The 23,434-nt window shown below is 33.5% G+C and overlaps 1 protein-coding gene across 1 annotated transcript in view; it reads left to right on the top strand.

Moving 5' to 3' along the window:
• Positions 1–23,434, top strand: part of OVCH1 (ovochymase 1) — a 64,748-nt gene that overhangs the window by 23,670 nt on the left and 17,644 nt on the right. The window contains 7 exon segments of the mRNA XM_023532409.1: positions 3,329–3,485; positions 3,776–3,877; positions 7,129–7,154; positions 7,157–7,337; positions 11,315–11,440; positions 13,606–13,741; positions 14,492–14,631. Coding sequence (XP_023388177.1) covers positions 3,329–3,485; positions 3,776–3,877; positions 7,129–7,154; positions 7,157–7,337; positions 11,315–11,440; positions 13,606–13,741; positions 14,492–14,631 — 868 coding nt within the window.

Below are 23,434 nucleotides of genomic sequence, written 5' to 3'. Positions count from 1 at the left end.
TTTCTATTAGTTCAGCTTTTTTAGATTTCACATATAAGTAATATCATCTAGCGTCTGTCTTTTGCTGTCTTTGCCAGAAAAATAGGTTGTTTCAATATCTTGACTATTGTGAAAAATGCTTCAATGTACATGGGAGTGCAGATACCTTTCCGATATCCTGTTCTCACTTCCTTTGGATGAATACACCCAGAAGTCGGGTTGCTGGATCATATGGATCATATAGTACTTCTATTTTTTTTTTTTTTTTTGAGGAATTTTCATGCTATTTTCCATAGCGGCTCCACCAAGTTACATTCTCACCAACTGTGCACAAGGGTTCTCTGTTCTCCACATCCTTGCCAACACTTTTTGTCTCTTGTCTTTTTTCTAACAGGTGTGAGGTGATATCTCATTGTGGTTTTCATTTATATTTCCCTCATAATTAGGGAGTTGAGAATCTTTTCATGTACCTGTTGGCCATCTATATGTCGTTTTTGGAAAAAATGTCTGTTGAGATCCTCTGCCCATTTTTAAATTGCATTTTTTGTTATTAATTTGTATGAGTTCTTTACATATTTTGGATATTAATCTCTTACCAGATATGTGGTTTTAAATATTTTCTCCAGTTTCATAGTTTGCCTCTTCATTTTGTGGATTGTTTCTTCTAATGTGCAGAAACATTTTAGTTTGACGTGGTCCCACTTACTGATTCTAGCTTTTGTTGCTTGTGCTTTTGGTTTCATCTCCAAAAAACTGTTGCCAAGACCAATGTCAAGGAACTTTCCGAATATGTTTTCTTCCAGGATTTCTACAGTTTGGGGTCTTGTGTTTAAGTCTTTAATCTATTTCAAGTTAACTTTTGTGAGTGGTGGAAGGTAGGGGTCCAATTTCATTTTTCTTCATGTGGTTATCCAGTTTTCCCAGCACCATTTATTGAAGAGCCTGTCCTTTCTTCACTGAGTATTGTTTGCTCCCTTCTCAAATATTAGTTGATCAGATATGTGAAGGTATTTTCTGGGCTCATGACTCAGTTCCATTGGTCTATATGTCTATTTTTATGCCAGTACCATACTGTGTTGATTACTATGAACTTGTAATATATTTTGAAATTAGGAAGTTTGATGCCTTTAGCTTTGTTCTTTCTCAGGATTATTTTGACTATTCTTATGTGGTTCCATGTGAATTTTATAATTGTTTTTTCCATTTTTTTGAAAAAATATCACTAGAATTTTGATATAAACTGCATTGAATCTATAGATGGCTTTGAGTAGTATGGACATTTTAAGAATATAAATTCTTCTGATCCGTTAAAATGGAATATCTTTCCAATTATTTGTGTCTTATTCAATTTCTTTCATCAAAGTCTTATAGTTTTCAGAAGAGATCTTTCACATCCTTGGTTAAATTTATCCCTAAGTATTTTGTTTTCTTTAACGCTTTTGTACATAAGATCATTTTCCTTTTATTTTCATATATTTTGTTGTTAGTGTATACAGATTTCTATATGTCCATTTGGTATTCTGCATCTTTACTGTATTTATTAATTAATTCTAACTTTTTTTTTGGTGGAATCATTAGGATTTTCTATATATAAGATCATATCATCTGCAAATACAGTCCTCTTTCTTTTTCTTTCTTTCTTTTTTTCTTGCCTTTCTTTCTTTTCTTTCTTTCTTTCTTTCTTTCTGATTTGGATGCCTTTTTTTCCCCTCTTGCCTGATCGCTTTGGCTAGGAATACCAGTATTATGTTGAATAACAATTTTCAGAGTGGGCACTCCTGTCTTGTTCCTTGTCTTGTTTAACATGAAAAGCTTTCAACCTTTCACTGTCAAGTGCAATGTTAGCTGTGGGTTTGTTATATATGGCTTTTATTATGTTGAGGTATGTCTCATTTATACCCAATTTGTTGAGAGTTTTTATATGAAAGGAGGTTGCAGTTTGTCAAAACCATTTTACTATTAACCATAATAATATGATTTTTAAATTTCATTTTATTAATATATATAATATTTATTAATTTGCATATATTGAACCATCCTAGCATTGCTGAAATAAATCTCGCTTGATCATGGTATATGATCCTTCTAATGTGCTGTTGAATTCATTTTGTTAGCATAGATGCTCCTCAACTTATAATAGGATTACATTCTGATAGACCCACTGTAAGTTAAAAATATAATCAAGTCAAAAATGCATTTAATACACCTACCTTAAATGTGTCAGAACACTTTAGTGTACAGTTGGGCAATATTATCACACTGACACTGTGCAGCATTGCTAGAGAGAGTATCATACTGCATATCACTAGCCCAGGAAAAGATCAAAATTCAAAGCACAGTTTCAACTAAATGCATATTGCTTTCATACCATCATAAAGTCAAAAAATCATAAGTCAAACCCTCATAAGTTGGGAACCATTGGTATTTTGTTGAAGGTTTTTGCATCTATGTTCATCATGAATACTGGCCTGTGATTTTCTTTTCTTCTGTCCTTATCTGGCTCCAGTATCAGGGTAATGCTGGCCTCATAAAATGAGTTTTGGAATGTTCCCTCCTCTTCATTTTTTTAAAAAGAGTTTGAGAAGGATTAGAGTTAATTCTTTAAATGTTTAGTAGATTCATCAGTGAAGCCATCTAGTCCTGGGCTTTTTTTGTTGTCGGGATGTTTCTGACTACAGATTCCATCTCCTTACTCATATTAGACTGTTCCGATTTTCTATTGCTTTATGATTCAATCTTAGTAGGTTATATGTTTCTAGGTCATGTGACCCACTTAGTGACAAGGATACATTCTAAGAGATGCGTCATTAGGTGTCTTTGTGTGAACATCATTACACGAACCTAGATGGTATAGCCTACTACTGTAACTTTATGTTCTATCATTTTATATGACTGGCAGCGCAGTAGGTGTGTTTACATCAACATCACTACAAACATGTAAACAATGCATTGCACTACAACATTAGTATGGCTACATTGTCATTAGATGATAAGAATTTTTCAGCTTCATGATAATCTTATTGGGGCCACTATTATGATTCATCATTGACCAAAACGTTATGTGGTATGCAACTGTATTTCTTCTAGATTATCCAGTTTTTGATGTATAATTGTTCATAATAGTCTCTTATAATCCTTTGTATTTCTGTGCTATCAATTGTAATGTCTCCTCTTTCATTTGTGATTTTAATTATTTGAGTCTAAGTAATCTGTTATACAAATTGACAAAGAACAATCTTTTAAAAATTAAATGTATTATGAATAAATTATTGTTTTTTCCTGTTCCAAAATCAAAAGCAGGAGCTCTGATTGTAGTGAATTTCTAGAACACATTTCCTTGGTGTTTCAGGGAGACTCTGCTGGGCCATTAGTGTATAGACATGAAAAAGATCCCTTTGTCCTCTATGGCATCATAAACTGGGGAGCTGGCTGTGCCCAGTCAAGGAAGCCAGTTGGATTTGCCAGAGTGAGTGTCTTCTTGGACTGGATCCAATCCAAACTCAAAGGTAAATATTTTTCAGATATTGTGAAAACAATGCCTCTTTCTTTAGATTTCTATCAGCATTATAAAAAAGAAGACCATAAAGTATTGTTTTATTTATTTTAGTTTCTAAACACATTAAAATGAACATTAAAATTCTGTAAGAATAAGTTCTCCCTTGGACAGAGTTAGGGTAAGACTCTGAAGCCGTTTTCATCTTAAATTTGCATTCTCTTTTAACAAAAGCTACTTTGGTACAGACTACATTTTGTCCTCAGGCTTTCTTCTTTATTTTTTTTAACATGTTCTCTCTAGATACAAGTTCTGCTTCACTTCAGATAAATAATGAAAGCAAAACCTTAACAAAAAAACAGTTGTCACCACTTACAGCTTCAACAGACAATGCATCTGAGCTAGGTAACAGATATTCATGTTATCCCATGACAGCTAGGAAGAATTTAGCAAAAGGCATTGCATGTTTGAGTTCCCTTATTTTCTTTGGAACACTGTAAACTCTGTGTTTTCATTCTGGTTGGTAATTTAAGCTAAAAGAGTTGTTACTGTGATTGGGGATCTTTTCTACACCATAGATACAGTGTTTGTAGGTGCCTGAATCTGGAGAAGTGCATAGAATTTTTCTGACCTTTGAGCTATATATTTCTACATGAACAAAGGTCCTTATACTTCCAGATACCTTGCTAGGTAAAGACTCTGAATGTGAGGTGACCAAGACCACCATCAGGGTTAGTGCCTCTCTTAATTCTCCCACAGTTGTCAGTCTGTGTTTACTAATAGGATTTTGATTTTCAGTTTAAAGCAAACAGAAGTTGGAGAATTAGAAATCTGTAATAGACTTATAGGGAGATGAAAGTTCTATGACATCATCATTCTTGATTTCCAAATGGTCAGAGTCTTTCCCTTTTCACTCATCTCTGCCCCACCCACCCCCACATACACTCAACCCTGGTAGACAGCTAGGATGAGTTGGAGGAAAATTAAACAGGATGCAAGAGAGAGGAGTAGAGAATTATTAGAGTGATGGCTTCAGTAGATGAAAGGGATGAGATCTACTGCCCAGCCGTGGGGATTGGGCTTAGTTAGGAGCAAAGCACAGTTTATCCATTATTGCCAGATAGAAGGCAGAATACTTAGGTACTGATGCAGGTGTATGAGTACATGTGAGGATGAGAACTTCTGGAAGATCTCCTTTAATTGCTTCCATTTTCTCAGCAGATGAAACAAGGGGTTGTGGAAGAGGGTGTATGAGTGTTCAGAGGAAAGTATAAAATAGTTTTCTTAAAAAATGACAAAGAACATGGACTAGGAATATGTAGTAGGATTATCGGGTAGCATAAAAGCCTCTTGAGATTAATGATTATAAATTTAGACAGAGACCAACCAGTTAGCTTAATTTTATGTTTTCCTCTGAAGACATTGAGGGATATCACATAGATGCAGAGCAGGTGGAGAATAGATTCAATCAGCGTGGGTTATCCCAAATATGCGAGACTATAAGAACATTGAGAGTGTGTGTGAGAAAGGAATTAAACAATGGATCATTGGAATTTAAACTAGGAAGAGTAAGCAAAGATGAGAGATGAGTTAGGGACAAGGACAAGGAGTAGATGAATTAAAAGTCTCAAAAGATGGAAGGAGTGTTGGAGGACGCTGAAAAGACAGAAGGTTGTAGTTAGAGTGGTGCTTGAAACAGATTATGGCAGGCCTGGGATTTCTGCAAATGACTAGATATCTTGGGGCTGACCATTGGGATGAGTGGCTGAGGTCAAGTGGAGGAAAGTTGGGAAATTGGAATCATCATCTATATGGCTACTGAACTCAGCAAGATTTGAGGGAGGAAGAGTATCAGAGAGAATATCTGCTAAAATCTAGGAATGAGAAGGAAGTTGTGGGTAGTATAATCTGAAAACACAAGAGTCAGAGAATCAAAACAAGAGTCAAAGAGTGAAATTTAGATTTAAAAGAAATCGAATTGGGGCTGAGGTGGCACACTTAGGTGCAAGCAAGATCCTAAAGCCTAATGATTTCAACGGTTTGAGTTAAATGAATAATTTCAGTGAGTGCCTCAGTAAGTTGATACATGTAAAGCACTTAGAATAAGGATGGCATGACCAATGAGAAGGGTCAATAAGTGGTGGTGGTAGTGACCATCTAATGCATTCTTTGAACTGTCTCAGACTATTAGAAAATTAGCATTGTTAAAATATAGAGAAGATATTCCTAATATGTTTATGTTCAGCAATACTTATGCATGCCAAAGAACTTTTTCAGTTTTACGTATGAATAGGCATTGTTTAGTTTTAGTTCTATGACTGTTTTATGAGCTAAAATGTTAGGACTATGCTATACCTAACATGCGCCCACTTCTACCACTCGCTTTTTATACAAGAGAATTGACAAATCTTAACTGTTTTTTTGGATTTTTTGTTGTTTTTTTTTTTGTTTTTTTGAGGTTGTTACCTCATTTATAAAAAATAGTGACTGCTTGGGCATTCATGACTTTATATGATTTGGCTACTTTCCGGGCAGATTTGTCATAGAGATTCACGTGGAGAGGAAAAAAGATTGAAAAGATTGGAAAGACATGTTAGGGCCAGACTCTGAAAAACTTTGCAAGGTGTACTACTTTAGTTGCTCTGAGCATGGAAAGAACTTAATTTCGTTTCATATACTATTCCCAGAATGGAGGGCATGGTGGGAAAAGATTAAAGACTGAGAAATCTATTAAGTTACTATTAAATCAAAGTAGACCTAATATCTAAATTAGATCATAGTAATGAAAAAGAAAATTTGCAAAGAAATAATAGAGGATTAGGCAATGGAGTAGAATCCTTAATTATTGTAGCATTTTATTTCCCTTCTGCCACTCTTCATCTCTATTGTTTATAAAAATATATTTATATATGTATCTCCTTGGTACAATTATAATTTCTCTATTGCAGAGTATATATAATACATGTGTTAATTAACTAACACCCATACAGTAAAATTTGTTCATTTGAGTACAGTGTATTTTAATATGTAATTGCTCAATATATTTTTGTCAAGGGAATAAACATAGGAGAAGAAGGAAGAGTCAAGGGTATAATCTGAAGGAGAAGTTGATTGCAGGGTCAGTAGTCCAGAGAGCTACTGGCATCTGAAGCACTGCAGGTATCCCCACAGGTCCATAGGTGCCCTTGGACTTAAGAGCAAGTCAAAGAAGTGAGAGACATTCAAGTACATTCAATAAATTCTCCTTTTCTTGACCTCATTCACAAACTCCATAAATGTAATCACTTGTCCCAGCAGGATAAATACTCAGTTAAATTAATGAAGCTTTTAGGAAGAGATCTTCAGTTGCATCTCAAAGAAAGAAAGAAATGAAAACATGCTGGGAATAGAGAATGTAATCCGTAGTGCATTTTTTAAGAGATTTAAAAATTCAGTTAAAAGTAATTTTAAAAAAAGTATTTAAATTCTACTCATAATCTCACTTTAAAAAAATAGGAGATATTAAATGGAATGGTCTTTTTTACCCAATAACTTGCAACCAATAGTAATAAAGTTTTACTTTTCTTCTTGTAAACCTAAATTTCTCAAGATTGTGATAGAACCTCATTTTCCTTTGTTTATGTTTGTCCCTGGTGTCTGTGTGTTCTGAATTGTAGGCTGTTACTCTGAAGTGGAGCTGGAAGAGAGCCCAAAGGCTTTTTTTCAACTCCAAGATATCCACTAGATTATAGAGGAAAACTGGAATGTTCTTGGGTGCTCAGAGTTTCACCAAGAAGTATGGCAAAATTTACTGTTGAGTACCTGTCACTCCCTGGATCTCGTATGTGTCTAGATTCAGTTCTGACTATATATGAAGAAAGCCATGGTGAGATAAGAATGTCAGATAATCCTTACTGGTGCTTAAACTTTGTGCTAGGAGACTTTTCTGTAGAGGCGGTTTATGATCAAGAGGGACTTTGACTTGGTAACGATACCACCAAAATGTTGATTCATGTAATGGGCATGCCTTTTTTCTTAGACGTGCCTAATATTTTCAAAACTGGATTTTACAAAACAGGATGCAAGAGGTTGTATGCATGTGTGTGTATGTATGTATATTCATAAAAGGAAAAAAAAAAAAAAAGGAAGGCCCAACTTCTTCAGACGTACCAAAACCACACCAGAATCCCAGAAATGTGTATGTGATAGAGAAGGGATTAAAATGGTTGAAAATTGGGTGGTGAGAGAGGGGATTAGGAGTGTTTAATTTTAATATAAAGCGAAATACATTAAAGGCTTTTGAAACTTTCAGAATTAAAAAGATTTGATACTAACATGCCAGCCATCATTTCGGTTCATGTACAGGCAAACCTGTTTTCAGTCAACAAAACAGACTTACCACCTCTTGTTTGTATATAGGTGTAATACGGGATTTTTGTCTCTCAGTAAAGAGGGAAGTGAGAGGTGTCAGAAATAATTTGGTTGATGGGGAAACCTGGAAAGAAAATAAGTTTGTGTATGTTATTATGAATGTGTATGGTACACACACATATTCACGTGCTTGATTCAGGAGAATATGGAGACCAGAGAAATTGCTTTGAAGGTGAGATTGTTGTTTTAGGATTACATTAGGGTGAGAGATTAAATTATTGATTTAGAAGGCACAAACATATTTGTTTAAGGAATCTTTCTTTAAAAATACTGCCTTATTTAGACTTTAGGAAAAAAAATTTATTAACCGGCCTTTCCACTTGCACACATATCCCCTACAATCAGATCACCTTTACCATCCCCCTGAATTAAAACTTCTCCTTGTAGCTGGAATGAAATCCAGACCCCAGTGCCACCTTTTTCCTTTCTTTCCCCCAGCTCACCATGATCCGGGCACTTCCATTTTCACCTGAGGTTCCTGTCCATCTACTTCCGGCTCTTCAGAGAGTTCCTTCTCATCCTTGTCTCTCACCTCAAGTCTTGAGTAAAGTGTCACCTTCTTAATGAGTCCTACCTTGATCAATGTAAACTGTGTCACCTCCTACCTGTGTACTTTGCAGTGCTCTTTTCTTAGCACTTGTCTCCTAACATATTTTGATTTTTTTGGTCATATTTTTGGTTTGTCTGTGTCTTTCCTTTTGAAGGTGAGCTTCCTGAGGGCTGACACTTTTGTTTCTTCACTTCGAGAATCCCCAGTGCCTAGAATAATACCTGACACATAGAAGGCATTTAGTATATCAATGAATGAAAGAAAGGTTGCTTCCTCAAAGAGGCTTTGTCAGTCTGACGTAGAACCATTTATTCTATTCTACAATCATTTTCTGTTATATTATACTGGTTATTTCATTTGTAGCCTTGGTCTCTATTTGAATTCATCGTCTTCCTTTACCTGACTAAAATGAAGGCTTCTGGAGATCTTGCTATTTTGTTTCCTTCTATAGCTCCCCAAATTAGGATAATGCCTAGAGACCCAGAACATTTTTTGCCTAATGTGTGTTGCTAAATACTCTTCAAAAAGGCTAAATCAGTTTTCGCTGCCATTAGCAATATATGGGTACCTCCTTCACCATGCCCATCACCTAATATATCAATTGAATAGGCACTTTTACTTTTTAAAAATCATTAATGAAGAATAAATTTTTTTTTCATATATTATTTAGCTATTTGTATTATTTCTTGTCATTTCCATCCTTTTTTTGAGTATTCTTTTTATTGGTTTATAAAAGCTTTTATGTATAAAGATATTTTTCCTTTGTCATAAGTTGTAAGTGCTTATTCGTAAGGTTGTAATTTGCCTTTAAATTTTATTACTTGTTGATGTAAACATTTAAAAAATTATTTGTTTAAATTAAAACAAATTTAAAATAAATTTGTTTAAATCCATACATATCTCTGATCTTCAATTTATTTCACTGCTTTTATATTTAAAATTCTTTCTGAGTTCAGAAAAATTTTTAATTAAAAATTTTAATCCTGCTAAAATGTTTTATTATATTATAAATGTTGTATTATAAAGTGATGCTATACCTGTTTCTTTAAAGAAATAAGCTGTTTTCTCTTAAATTTATAGCTCTATCTTTATTATATACTAAATTCTCTTATGGAAAGAAACATTTTCTGGAAAACTTTCCTTTATCATTATAACCTATTGAAAACCATGCTTGACTTTCTTGTCGGCTAACTGGGAAACCACTATAATTTTCCAACCTAGCATTTCTTTGATTTGAAATTGTCATCTTGAACCTTGTAGAACTGTTCTTTCTCTTCAAATGATAGCTAGCAGAACTGAAATACTGAAAACATTACCTCTTACTCAAATTGGATAGTATTCTTCTATACTGTAAAATGCTATTTTTTTCCCTGTGGAATCCAGCAATTCATTCAAGAGCTGCATTTATCTCTACTTGCTACAAATAAATGTCTGATCATTCTTCAAATAGTATTTCAACATCATTTACCAACATATGTTATGCGAACTAATTTTTTTTCTTGGATATAATCTCCTCACTCTCTTTTTCACCACAAGTATTTTGGGGTACCTACCATAGGCCAGAGACTGACTCTTCTTGGTTGTGGGGCTCCAGTAGTGAACAAAATGAACAAAAAAATCCCTGCCCTAGTTAAGCTTATATTCTAGTAGGGAGAAGACACATGATAAGATAAAATAAAATACATCATATATTATGTGAACGAGGGGAAATGAAGGAGGTAAGGGAGAGAAGTAGTGTCTGGGAGGTAGGTACCATATAGTTGTATGTAGCATAAGGTGCAAATGTCTTTCTGAGTATGCGACTTTTAAACAAATGTTGCAGAATGATACTGAATTATTCTCAACAGTAAATGAGTTTGCTTCTAAGAAACACAGACTCTTTCCACGCCTTTTTAATCAGCTCTCTAAATTGTTTTTAGAATTATGGTTATAATTTTTCCTTTCATCTTTGACTTAAGCTTCTCAAAGTAAAGCAATCAAAAAACGAGTGACTATGGGGAAAGAATAAGTTTTCAGGTAGAAAAAGTTTTCCATCATGAATCTTCATGGTGAGATATTTTTAATAAGTAGGTTAATTGTCTAGGAGAAAATGGCATATCAGCATTATCTTAAAGATAAGATAATTTACTATCTACTGTCCTTCAAGGAGCAAGGTGATATAGTAGAATATGATGGTATTGGATTTGTGGACCCAAATTCAAATCTTGACTCCTCAGCCCATCTGTCTGTGACTTTGGGAGAGTCACTTGAGTTCAGGAACCCTGTTTCCTCATTGGAGAGTGAAATAAACTCCTATTTCATGGGTACAAACTTGTAACTAATGAACAAATAAGTCCCTGAGATCTAATAATGCACAATATAGTGAATATAGACAAAAGTATTGTATTATAACCATCAAACTTGCTAACGGACTAGATCTTAATTTTTCCCATCACAAAAAAGAAATAATTATGTGATATGGTAGAGATGCTATTGCTACAATTACAATATTATAGTATGTAAATACATCAAATCAACATGTTGTATACCTTAAATTTACACCATGTTACATGTCAACTATATTTCAATAAAAATAAATACATAAAAATAAATGTTATATGTAAAATAGAGAGACTGCTCAAAAATCTGAGTTCTTGTTTTTTACCAGATTTTCTTTTTTCTTTTTCTTTATTTTTTAGGTGAGGCAACCCTTGGTTGACCTCACAGATTGCAAGGACCTTGTCAGCTTACAATCCCTTATTTTTTGTTTTTTACACCCGCAGCACCTGGTCTTCCTAGGTGGTCTCCCATCCAAGTACTAACCAGGCCCGACCCTGCTTAGCTTCCGAGATCAGATGAGATTGGGCTTGTTCATAGATTTGATTTTTTCTTTTTAAATCTAGATAAATTATGTGGAGGAAGGCTTTACCCAATGATTTTCATGAGCTCTGGACCACTGGTAAGGGTGACATTTCAATCCCTTGTGCAAGGTACTTTTGGCATAAGTTATATTGTCTTTAGAGTCCAAGGTATGTTTGGTCATTTTATTAACTTATAAAGTTAAAAACTAATGTTTTTCTTTTTAGAAATATTCAAAAATTATACATTGTTTTGAAAGAAATAGTGGGAATGAGTTTATGTTTGAGGTGATCTGAGATTGATCAGGTCTAAAAGAGAAACTGCTCAGTGGATAACTTGCTTAACTTGTAAATCATCCAGAATTATGATTTCTGGACATGGCCATGATATGCTGAAAAATAACATTTTTGACTGTGATTGTGATTTTACATCACAGAGAGCCTTTTCTGCATCTGTAATTCTTGTGGATCAGAAGATCTGGGTTCTAAATCCTAGCTGTCTGATTAGCTCTGGACACTTTGTTATCTCTGTATCAGAATTTTCTTTATAGTGATATTATAATAAAAGAATGAATTTTGGAAACAAACTACACAAATATTAGATGCTAGAATTATAAATGTAAACTATGCAATTTCAACTTAGATCAGATTGCATTTTAGAACATGTAGTTAGTGAGGCTTTTTGACTCTTGATGAGCATAGGTAACTGAAAGCTTGTTTTTCTTCTTTGTACTGAAAAGCACTGCAAAAATATATTGGGGAAAAAGTTAAGTGACTAATAAAGAAAAGCATGCATATCATATGAAAGTCTTCTCCTGAAGAACTATATTAAGAATGTTGCTTTCAGATGAAATTGTGCATGAAACTAGCATTATCTACAGTTATCCCACATTTCCTTCCACAGACCCTAGGGTATGCCAAAGATAACTCTAACAAGTACTCCTTTTCTGTATCTTTGAATGGTTCAGATAAAGACTATTCAGTGACACTAATGACCTCCCGTTAACTTATTTTCTGTAACAAATTAGTGCCGTGTCCTCTTTCTACCCTACTGCGTGACAAGGTCCGGAGATGGGAACAGAGGCTTCAAGGAATGCATCGTCAAGAATGAGGACGTGGCATATGTTTAGGGATAATTGGTTTCTTAGAAACGATCCTATTAATAGGGGGAATTTGGGTAGCACAAATTCTAGTAAGTGTAAACACTGTCCAAATGGATTTCCTCAAAATTGGCTCTGAGGAAAAAACAATAAATTCCCCATGTATGGAATCAGCTCTAGTCACCCTGACGTATCCAGAATGCATAAACCCTTTATTTGAACAATTATTAAGAGAAATTCCTTTTGACGTGCCTCTTAAAGATGTTATGAATAAATTATAACAAGCTGAATTACTAGAACCAGTTTATACTCCTGTTCCCACGCAGTTAGTAGAAAAATTAGTAAAGGATAAGAAATTTACTCATAAGCCTGTGCCTACTATGGAAGGGCCTCCTTTTGTGGCCTAGTGGATAAATAGAAAACTCTGGTATCCACCTAGGGGGGCTAATACTATGAAAAGATTACCTGATCTTCCTTTGCCTTATACAGGAGCTTATAATAAAGATAGTATACATATAGTGAATAAAGATGGAATTCATGTGCCTTATAGTAGTTTAAGTTTCATAGAAAGGCTGGCTAGGTCAGGACCTCCTTAGTGCTTAAAAAACAAAGGAACAGAAACTTAGCTTATGAAAGCAGCTTTGTAAAACTGATTTTTATAAATATTTTCCTCATTAAAGCACCAAGAAAACTTTTGAACAGCTATGAGAAAGGTTCAGCTTGAACTTTAGATATAGCATAAATCAAATAGCATTTAAAAGATTTCTTCAGGCAGAAAGAAGAATAATGTCTGCCTACAAGCCAGTGCTTGCTGTTATGAATACATCTATCTATCACTTTTACTTAAATCAAACTGTATCTTACGTAATAGATATAAGAATTAAAAGTTTAGATTGTTCCTTCAGGTAGTTCTGTTCTAATGATTGAGAGAAAAATGTACTAATTAATCATGAACATTAATAATAATATACTCTAGAAGATTTTTCTGCTTCGCCTAACCACAGAAATTTAACTCCCTGCTACCTTAACTACAAAGTATAATCCAATGCCAAAATAAAAAGTATAAAAGTTGTACTCAAATCACAATAAAACGGAACAGTGTCACACTGCCTCTGAGTTGTGTAGTCGACTGTCTCCCGCACCGACGCCTTGCCCACCTTCGGGGCCCCCTGGATCCTGTCGTGGCTGGACCGCGGCAAATTAGTTTTATTCTCATTCCCTTTTCTTCATTTCTAGATCCAAAAGGCAGTAAAATAACAAGACTTCTTCAGAGTGCAAACCAAGGGCATGTGACCACTTGTAAGGGTGTTATACTGACCAAACCAGTAGGAACCATACATATCCCAAAATATTTTCATAGAATCACTATGAGGTGAAATTATTATGATGAAAGAAGTAGGTAAATGATTACTTGACAAGTAGCAACACTTGATATTTGCTTAAAGCATTATTTTTCACCTTATCTCCTTAAAGAATAGACTTTGAGATAATCCCTGATCTGAGGCCTTCAGTATACAAAAACTTACTGTAAATTATCCCTGTTGATAAATAATAGTACTTTTTCAACAAAAGAGATTATTTATCAGGCAAAGTGGAAAGTCAGAGCTTTATCAAAGAGTTTTGGAGATTGAAAAATGTACGTAGAATCTTCTGGCACCTAGTAGGTATTCAATATGTGGTTCTTAAATTGCCATAATGGAAAGAGAGGTTTTATTGAATTAAACAATAGAATATATTTAAAGGGAGAAATGAAAAGTTAAGATTTATATCATATTAATCCTAAGTAAATTTATGTGATCTGGGGGAGTTTGGGCAAATTCAGGCAAGAGTAGGTTCTTAACTATTACAGATTGCCAATCAAATTTAGAGTATTTCACCTGATTGACCAACCATTCACCATAGTAGGTGAATTTACTTAAACTTTTTGATGAATTAAATATTAGAGAATAATTTTAATTTTGATAATTTAAAGTAGAAATCTTTCAGCCCAGCACAAAGAAGTAAATATAAAAACTAAGGCACACTAAAAGTCAATAAAAGTGATGCATTAAATTCTAAAAAAGTAAATAACAATATATGCTGTTTAGAAATAATTTCTGACATTCTTCCACCTGTTCCATAGCTGCCACTGGAGGTTATTAGCCCCTTTACATCACATCATTCGCCTGGATACTATTAACTTCCAGATGAAGCCAACACCCTTATTCTGTCAGGGTCACCAGTGGGTTTATGAAGGATTTGGATCAGGCAAGAAATTAATAGGTAACTAATGTTCCACGAAGAACTATGCTGTTGATTTTTTAATGAAATATTCCTAGATTGTTTTATATTCAATATCAGACTTATAGATGATATATATTTGTCTCTTCCTAGATGATGTTGAAATAGTCTTACAGTTACTGTTTTTTTAGATTTATAATTGAAATTAACCTAATATCCTCTCCAATTAAGTTGAAAACAAAACCCAACTACATGCTGTTTACTCAGGTCATATTTAGATTACACTTGCACAAAAATACTAAGAAATAAGGGATGAATAAAGCAGTTTTAGATGAACATAAGAACATTGAGACTATAATGTTAATTAGGCAAAGAAATATTTATAGGAAAAGGCATTAAATGGGTTTTTGTATTAGATAGTAACCAGAAACCTGAATACAGTGACTTAAATTTATTATTCTGAAACGAGAGAAATCTAGAGATATGCAGATATACCATTAGTTCAACAGTTCAACTCTGTCAAGACTGAAGTTACTGCAATTTTCTAATGGTTCCATAATGGCTATTTCAGTTCTCACCATTACACTGGAGGAAAAAAGAAGAAGGGGCATGAGGAATGATTATCACCATTGAGAAAGCAAACACATTTCCGAGAATCCTGTAGCAGATTTAAAATCTCTCTGGCCAGATTTGTTACATACCCACAGCTGACCAAGAGACCACTAAGGAGAAGAGAAATGGAAACAGAGTTCGGGGCTGGTGGACCAAAAATATCTGATGTGGTGGGACATAGCAGTCCTGGAATCTGATTGTCCTGGGTTCAAGTCTCAGGTCTACCACACAGTGGTTCGGTGACTTTGGGACTGTTCCCAAAGCTTTCTAAGATTCAATTTCCTCATTTGTGACACGAGGATAATAATATGTACCTGTTGCTTTTCATGTGATTTATGAGAACAGACACCCACCATCACCACCATACACTCACATATGTGCACAATAAGTTATTGACTTAAAGATACAGATGCCTCCTGAAACAACTTGATTGGATGGAGGGAGAGGATGTATGGCATTTTGCTGGCCTTTGACTTCCTAAAACAAAACAAAACAAAACAAAGCAAAACAAAAACAACCCAGATGCCTGTCGAGTCCTGCCAGAGCTGATAAAACAGCCAATTGTTAAAACCTGTCCTTTTATTCTTCGGACTTGCATTACTATTCCAGAAGTAGGCATACTGACAATCTTCGTGTTTCTACCTAAGGGAATATTAACAAATTAGCTTTCCTGGTTCCTGAGCCAATTTAGCATCAAAAGGGTCATAGCTTCTTTTAGGAAGAATGTAGGATCTGGACCCAGCGTTCTTGGAAATTATCTGTGCTTCTTCTTTTCTTGCTTTACAGAATACCTGTTACTTGTACTTCATGAGGTGCTTTTGATAATTTAGTGAGAATACATATTAATTAATGTAAAGAAACCAAGCTTCTGCAGTGTTTGAATTAGGAATATACATTTTCATTCCTATTCTTAAAATTGTCATGCTTAGAAGAGAAGATTAGGCTGTTGTTTCTCTATTGTCTCTTCATTGAAGGAGTGTCAGAATACAGTTTGGAAGAACAAAGAAATATAGAAAAAGAGGGGAAGAGTACATTAGCTATATTAGTTATAATCTGTAATGTTAATGACCTACATATCTGTTCTTCTTAGAATTAGTGCCTCAAACATATGTACCACTTGCTATCTTTTTCCCAAAAATGTTTTTGACTATTTCAATTTTTGCAAGTAAGGTTTATAAGCTTCAGGGACTAACTCAGGTCAGTAGGTTATTCAGTGAATATTTAACATGACCAAATACTGTGATTTATCCTCAGAATGCAGTTTTTTTTATTTTGAAAAATGTATTATGTATCATCTAACTAGGTCAAATAGGAAAAATAGATATAAATTAACTATATAGCAATTATATCTTTAAAACCATACTAGTAAAACTGAGTTAAACTATATAATGGAAAAATCTTTTTAATTGATTAGCAACAAAACCATAAAGCTAGGAATAACTTTAAAATGAAATGTGAGGTTTATCATCAAATGTAAAACTTGACACACACACATACACACTTCTGAATAGAGAAAACTATCATGTTATAATACTGGAAGACAGAACTAACATTAATTCATATCAAATTAATTTGCAAGTATAATATATCTCCCAACAGAATTCCAGTAGGATTTTTTTTAGAGAGTAAGGAAATTAATAATAACTCTAAAGTTTATCCTTAAGATAAAATACACTAGCTGAAAATATTTGGGGGAAAAATGACCAGATGATTAAACAAATGATCAAATATAAAACATACTTTAAAACAATGATTATTAAAATAGAGTAGTATCAATACAAGAAGAGACATATATGAATGGAAATAAATAGATCAGAAGGGAAATCAGAAATATAAGGTGTTTATATATGGTTAAATTTGACATTAGAAATCGGGAAAATATATTCTTCATCATATTAGAGCACAGTTGATTAAAGAATTAAGCATTTTTCTTAAGCTATTAAAAGTAGAAAAAAATAGATAATTAACTATGGTTGCAGAAGGACGTTGTCATATAAAAGTGATGGAAAAAAAACCCAGAAAATTATCAATAAATTCCTATGTAATTAAAACCTTTTCTGCTGAACCAAAACAATTTAAAAAGCAAATATCAAATGGGATTTTCAAGAATTCTGAGAAAGGTTTAAGGTAACTAACATAGGGAATGTTCATAAATCAGTATTAAAAAAGCTGAAATCCGTGAAAATAAATTTATAGGTTCTAATATCTTCAACTCAGCCTTGAGTAAATTTCAAGTTAAAACCAGAGTCCCCAAAGCTTTTGACTTTTTATTCATTTTCCAAGAGAATGGCAAACTATTGACCCAAGTGATTTTGAGAACAGAAAGCACTGGATTAATCATTAGCCTCATTTAATAGATAAGAAAGGTTAGTGAATGTTTACATATCAGTTACTATACAATATAAATTAAATCTCTTCTTATTTTATGTCATGTCACAATGAAGTTGATCCTCTGGTCATCTATTTATTAAAAAGGTAAATTTTTCTGTAATAGTGAAAAGCTTAATAGTTTCTAAGATTATTGACTTGAAACCTTGAAACCATGAGTGTTATAGCAAACTACCTTTGATAAAGTGTTTGTTTCAAAAAATACTGTGTATGATCAAAGTTGAAATGGTTTGTCATAGGAAGCAGATTTGAATCATTAACCTTATGATAATTAGCTCTTGACTATGACCTTTCTGATCTACTGCTACTTGACTCAACAGTTAAAAGCACAGTTTATTCTTTTAGAATTTAAGAGGATCCCTAATGTAAAAATTTAAAAAACAAGTTTAATAAGGGTTATAAAATAAAATATTTTCATATAACTTTTTTGTAAAACTAGAAAATCTTACATATAATATTGAATGAGAAGATCAGAATGAAAAATTACATAGTACAACTTAAAAAAATTAAGTGCTACATTTGACTAAAAGATCTAAAGGAAAACATACCAATATGTTTAAGTAAATATTTCTAGAGTTCAAGATTATGAGTAATTATTTAAAAAATTCTCTAAAATTTTCTCCAGTGAATGAACATTCTAATCTAAACAAACAAACAAACAAACAAACAAAAAATAACAAAAAAACTATAAAAAAGCAAAAGAGGAAGAAAAAAATGTTGTCTTCTAGAAGTTGAACTTCCTTCATAGGGAAGAACTTCATGACAGCAGTCTGCCTCATAAGAGAGAACCATTGCTGAAAGTTCAGACTCCATCATCTTCTGAAGAATGCTTTAGAAATCCTGGGGTAATGGGAGGTCGGACCATTACTAATTGGCTCTAGGATTCTGAGTCTCAGGAGACTTCTACGAACTATTGCCTTATAAATTTTATTTAGCCTAGCTAACAGTTTTGCTTTTCATGTCAATTCAACTTGCCTTTTTTTCATTTGATTAGGCTGTGAATAAATGAAGGTCATATGGATCTAGGCCCCAAATAGACTCCCCATATATGATTATTTTTACTTAAGTCTGGTGACAAGAATTACTTTTTAGTTCCCCGTGGAACTAGCTAAACCATATCACCTTCTCTTATAAGATATAGCTTAAAAAGATCTACCAACGTTATTCTAGACATTTTAAGAACTGGTTACTATGTCCTAGTTTCTTTAGAACCCCTGGCTTAGAACTGTGTGGACTCAGGAATCTTGAACTTCTATCTCTCTATTCTAATTGGATTTTATTCTGCTTAATTTCCCCATTTTGATATTGTTGGGAATAGATACAGTATACATTTATAATTTCAAAAATAATTTTTTCGTATTTTGCCTTGATGAATAGTAAGTTTTGTTTGTTTGTTTGTTTGTTTTGGCTAGGAAAATTATATAAAGGGGATTCACCTTCATTAAAGTCTCATGGTCCTGTTATGATATTGATTTTCACATAAAGTGTCAGTTTGGCCATGGAAACTTTTTCTTTGAGATATTCTTTTCATATTTCTGGTAAGTCTATTGCCTTTTTTTCATATTTGTTTGTGTATTTTTTTTATTGTGCTTTGTTAGGAAGAATATGTTACCAAATAAGTAGATTGAAATTCTCTATTTTATTTGTGAGCTTTCAGGGTAGAAGACAAAGACAATATTTAAAGTTCTGACCTCTGTAATCTCTGGAGGCCTCAAACTAAACCTCTTTAAAGAGTAAGATTGATCAAAGAGCATTTGAGATCTTGCTTCCCAGCAACTGTCATCAGTTTGGGCTCAAATAAACTCTTATAAAAACTGAAGAAAAGAAAAGAAAATTGATCATATTTTCCAGTTTTTCTTACAGCACCTAAGAATTTTGCTTGTTTTTCTGGACACTTGGAATATTCTAACAATACAGTAGGAATATTTTATCCCTATTAAAAAAGTTTCAAGTAGTTTTTCTCTTTTCAAATTAATTTCCTTAATGTGCTAATATAAAGAATAATTAGTTCGGGTTTTTTTTTTTTTTTTTTTACCCGTTTGGTGAGTAGTTTCTATATATTAGTTGCAATAAGATTATTGAAAAATATGCTTTTCCTAGCATTCCTGTGGTTTGGGCAAAGGCATTAATAACATTATGAAAATTGAGAACTCTTGCAAATTATAGAAATTGTGTGTCACAGAGAAAACATTTGCCATTATGTTTAATTCTGAACAATTATTAGAATTGATTCAGTTCTTAAAGTTAATCAATTTATACTAGATAAAAATGTTGATTGAAATACAGTTGGAGAGGCATTTCTACTAAAAATAGTTTACTTAATTTTGTTTAGTAAGAAGTGTTGACAGGAGATAAAGAGATTTTCATCAAACTCAAATTATATGTCAAAGTGTACCTTAAGGGACTCACATAAACAGAATAAAATCTCACATTTAAGCCTTTAATTATTCAGACTATCAACAGATGTTTTTAAACTTATGCCAGGCCATGTTTAGGGCCTTGAGGATTCAGCAATGAACAAGATAGTCCCCGCCCTAGTCACATTTATAGTCTAGTAGGGGAGCTAGCCAATAATCAAATAATCATGTAGAAAAATATGGAATGAAAAAACAAGTGTATTAAGTTTGCAAGGAAAAATACAGAGTGCAATGAAAATATATAACACAGGGATCTTGTCTAGTTTGGTAAGGGATGGGGATGGAATTCTAGGAAGACTTAATTTCTCTTTTCTCTTACAGTGAAACTTCATGAAATTACTTCTTTTCACTATCTCCCCCTTTGCCCTCTCATTTTGTTTTGAATCCATTCCTATAGAGCTTGCTTTCTTACAATTCCTCAGACATTGTTCTTACCAAAGCTTCTGATGACTGCCACAAGTCCAGATTCAATAGTTACTTCTCAGTCCTAATAGCAACACGTGGCACAGATAAGCTCTCCTGCCTTCTGCAATATTACTTGTCTTGGCCTCTAGGACACAACTTTCCCTTGGCTCTCCTCCCACCTCCCTTATCTCCTTCAGAGTCTCTTGACTGGTTGCTCTTCACTTTTTCTACCACTAAAGGTTGAGGATTCCCAGGACCCAGGACCTTGACTCTCTTTTCTTCTTTACATACATTCACTCTTAAGTGAGTGAGTCCACAATCCTTAGCTTTAAAAACCATCTATACACAGATATCTCCCAAATATATATATCTTCAGTCCCAACATTTTTATTGAACGCCAGCACTGTATATTCCATTGCCTCCCTCTCCACTTGGATATATAATAAGCATCTTGAATTTAACATGACCAAAATTCAAATGTTGATTTCATGCCACCCCTACCTCCAAATTCTTCCTCCACTAATTGTTTCCATCCCAGTAGATGGCAGGGCCATTTCACTAGTTAACTGCTAAAGCCATTAATCTTAGTTATCCTTGACTTTTCTTCTCACATTTCATATCAAATATAGTTAATATGTGGGCTTTTCCACAAAATAGATCTAGAATCGAACTACTCAACAATTCCAGCATAACATTCTGATACGAGTCTATCTTTAGTCTATTTTACAGCTAGAGTGATGATTTTAAAATAAATAATTCAGATCATGTTACTCTTCTGCTTATAATATTCCAGTGTTTTCTCAACTCATTCACTGTAAAAGTCCTTACAGTGACCTATAAGATGCTATATGATATTAATCTTGGCTACTCTCTTGACTTCTCCTACCATTTTTTCCCAGTACTCATTACACCTTCCTTGCTAACTTTCTGGCTGTATCTCAGTCACACCAAACATGCCCTACTGCTGTTATCTCTGAAAAAAAAAAAAAAACAACCATGCTAGTACATAGTTGGTGCTCAAAAATTGTTTAAATAAAGGAAATGACATTTCAACCAGAGCAGATTAGGGAGTAAAGAGTAAGGAAGTAGCTCCTTATCCAGTAAATAGGTGAGAAATTTATGTTTTGTTTATGGTAATCCACACCCCACCCTCCCGCAGCTAAAGTATGAGTGGGAGTTAACTCAGGAGACTGTTATCATACATATTCAATTCTATTTTTAGATAAACACAGAAAATCTTTAGTGCAGACATTTCTCTAATGACAGCACAAATTAATAGATTTACACCTTGTGTATGAGGTTTATTAAAGATCTGACTCAGCATTTATATTCTTGTAATTACAAATTAAAATATGTCAATAGAAATTACATTATATTTATGTGGCTCAAAATATAGAGCTATTAAAATTTATGTGGAATATTTAGTAATATGAAAAAATAATCCCAATAAATTAAATGGGATAAAAAAATGTTATAATAGTGTAAAATGGCATACAATTTTTTAAAACTGCGTATACAGTATGGAAAAAGGCCTGGCAGGATTTCCATTAAAATAAGTATTGATTACTTACAGGATGGAACTACAGGAGAGTTTTTATTTTCTTCTTTGAACTTCTTATTTTCAAAATTTTCTGCAGTGTGCAAGTATCATTTTTATAATCAGAAGAATAAAAAATATAAAGTATTTACTTGGATGTATTGACACTGAATATTCTCTCGTTCTAGATTCCATGAGAGGAAAACTTAATGCTGGAGGTAAGGCCATAAAGGAGGTAAGGAATCCAGCTGGCTTGGCTTTGATAATGTGAAGTCATGGAAAAAGAGTGAGGCATATCCTAGTTGCTAAACACTGTTTAGTAAGAAGTGTACTCTGACTTTTGTCAAAAACCTTCAGGGATTTATGGCCGATTCTAGTTACTTTATAATGAAATACGGATTTGTATTAATTTTTTTAGTGATAAATTTTGAGAGTGATGGAGACCTAGGCAGATTAGAGAGTAGAGCAAGGAGGAACCCAACACCTTATCCAATTAATGGATAATAAATGCATCTGTTTTGTTTATGGGAATTCCCCTAGATATTTTAAGTCTATTTATTGACATTCTATATATTTTGTGTCTCTCCGTCTCTCCGTCCCATCCCTAATCTCCCACCTTTTACTGTACCATTGTGTATTGAACCTAAAGAGTTAGGATTATAGATGAAACAAATCAATTTTTGGATGGCATTAATTTTAGGCTGGTTAATACCTAGAGCATTTGGAGCAGGCCAAAAATGTGATTGGATTCGTCAATTTTCTTTCTAGTAAGTCCTTCGCCCTTGTGAACTTTAATGTCCTGGTTTTAACTATCTGAGAGTGATCCAAATTTTCCTACCTAATAAATGTTTGTCATTTGAATTGGACATGCTGTGAGGCTGAATTTTAGGAGTACATAATTTACTCATGGATTTAGTCTAACCAAGTACCTAGATATACTTCCCAACCTGCTTGCCTGTTCTTTACTCATATTTTTATATCATTTTTTTTACTACATTTGTGAGGGAAATAAAATATTACTGTGGTATTTGCAAATTTAGGGAAGTTCTAAAAGTCTTAGGATGTTTATGTCCTAAATTGAATGTCACGTGTGGTGTCAACTTAAGAAATGTCCAAATCTGTAGAGAATTTTAATGTTTATTTGAGCCAAAGTGACAGCAATTGCCAGGAAGCAAAAATCTCAAAAGACTGAGAAAATGCTTTGGAGAATGGCAGTTTTGCAACTTATTTTACATTAGTATCAAAGGAAGAGACATAAGGAGGATTACATGAAATCTATTGGTGGTAGACTAAGGGGGCAGGGGAAAGCAAAGCAGAGAAATCTCTGTAGTTGGATAAAAAGTGAAACAGAGAGACACATACTTATTTTACATTGGTAGGTACAGGATACTTAACATTTACAGTACATAGAGATGGTATTTGGGGAACAAGATAAAAGTGAGGGGTTCTGTGATTTTGTGCTCTGATAAGAGGTTGTACCCTAAGG

The sequence above is a fragment of the Pteropus vampyrus genome, unplaced genomic scaffold (genome assembly GCF_000151845.1).
Source record: "Pteropus vampyrus isolate Shadow unplaced genomic scaffold, Pvam_2.0 Scaffold82, whole genome shotgun sequence".
Lineage (NCBI taxonomy): Eukaryota > Metazoa > Chordata > Mammalia > Chiroptera > Pteropodidae > Pteropus > Pteropus vampyrus.
Note: the sequence above shows the minus strand (reverse complement) of the source record. Positions and strands in the feature narration are given on the sequence as shown.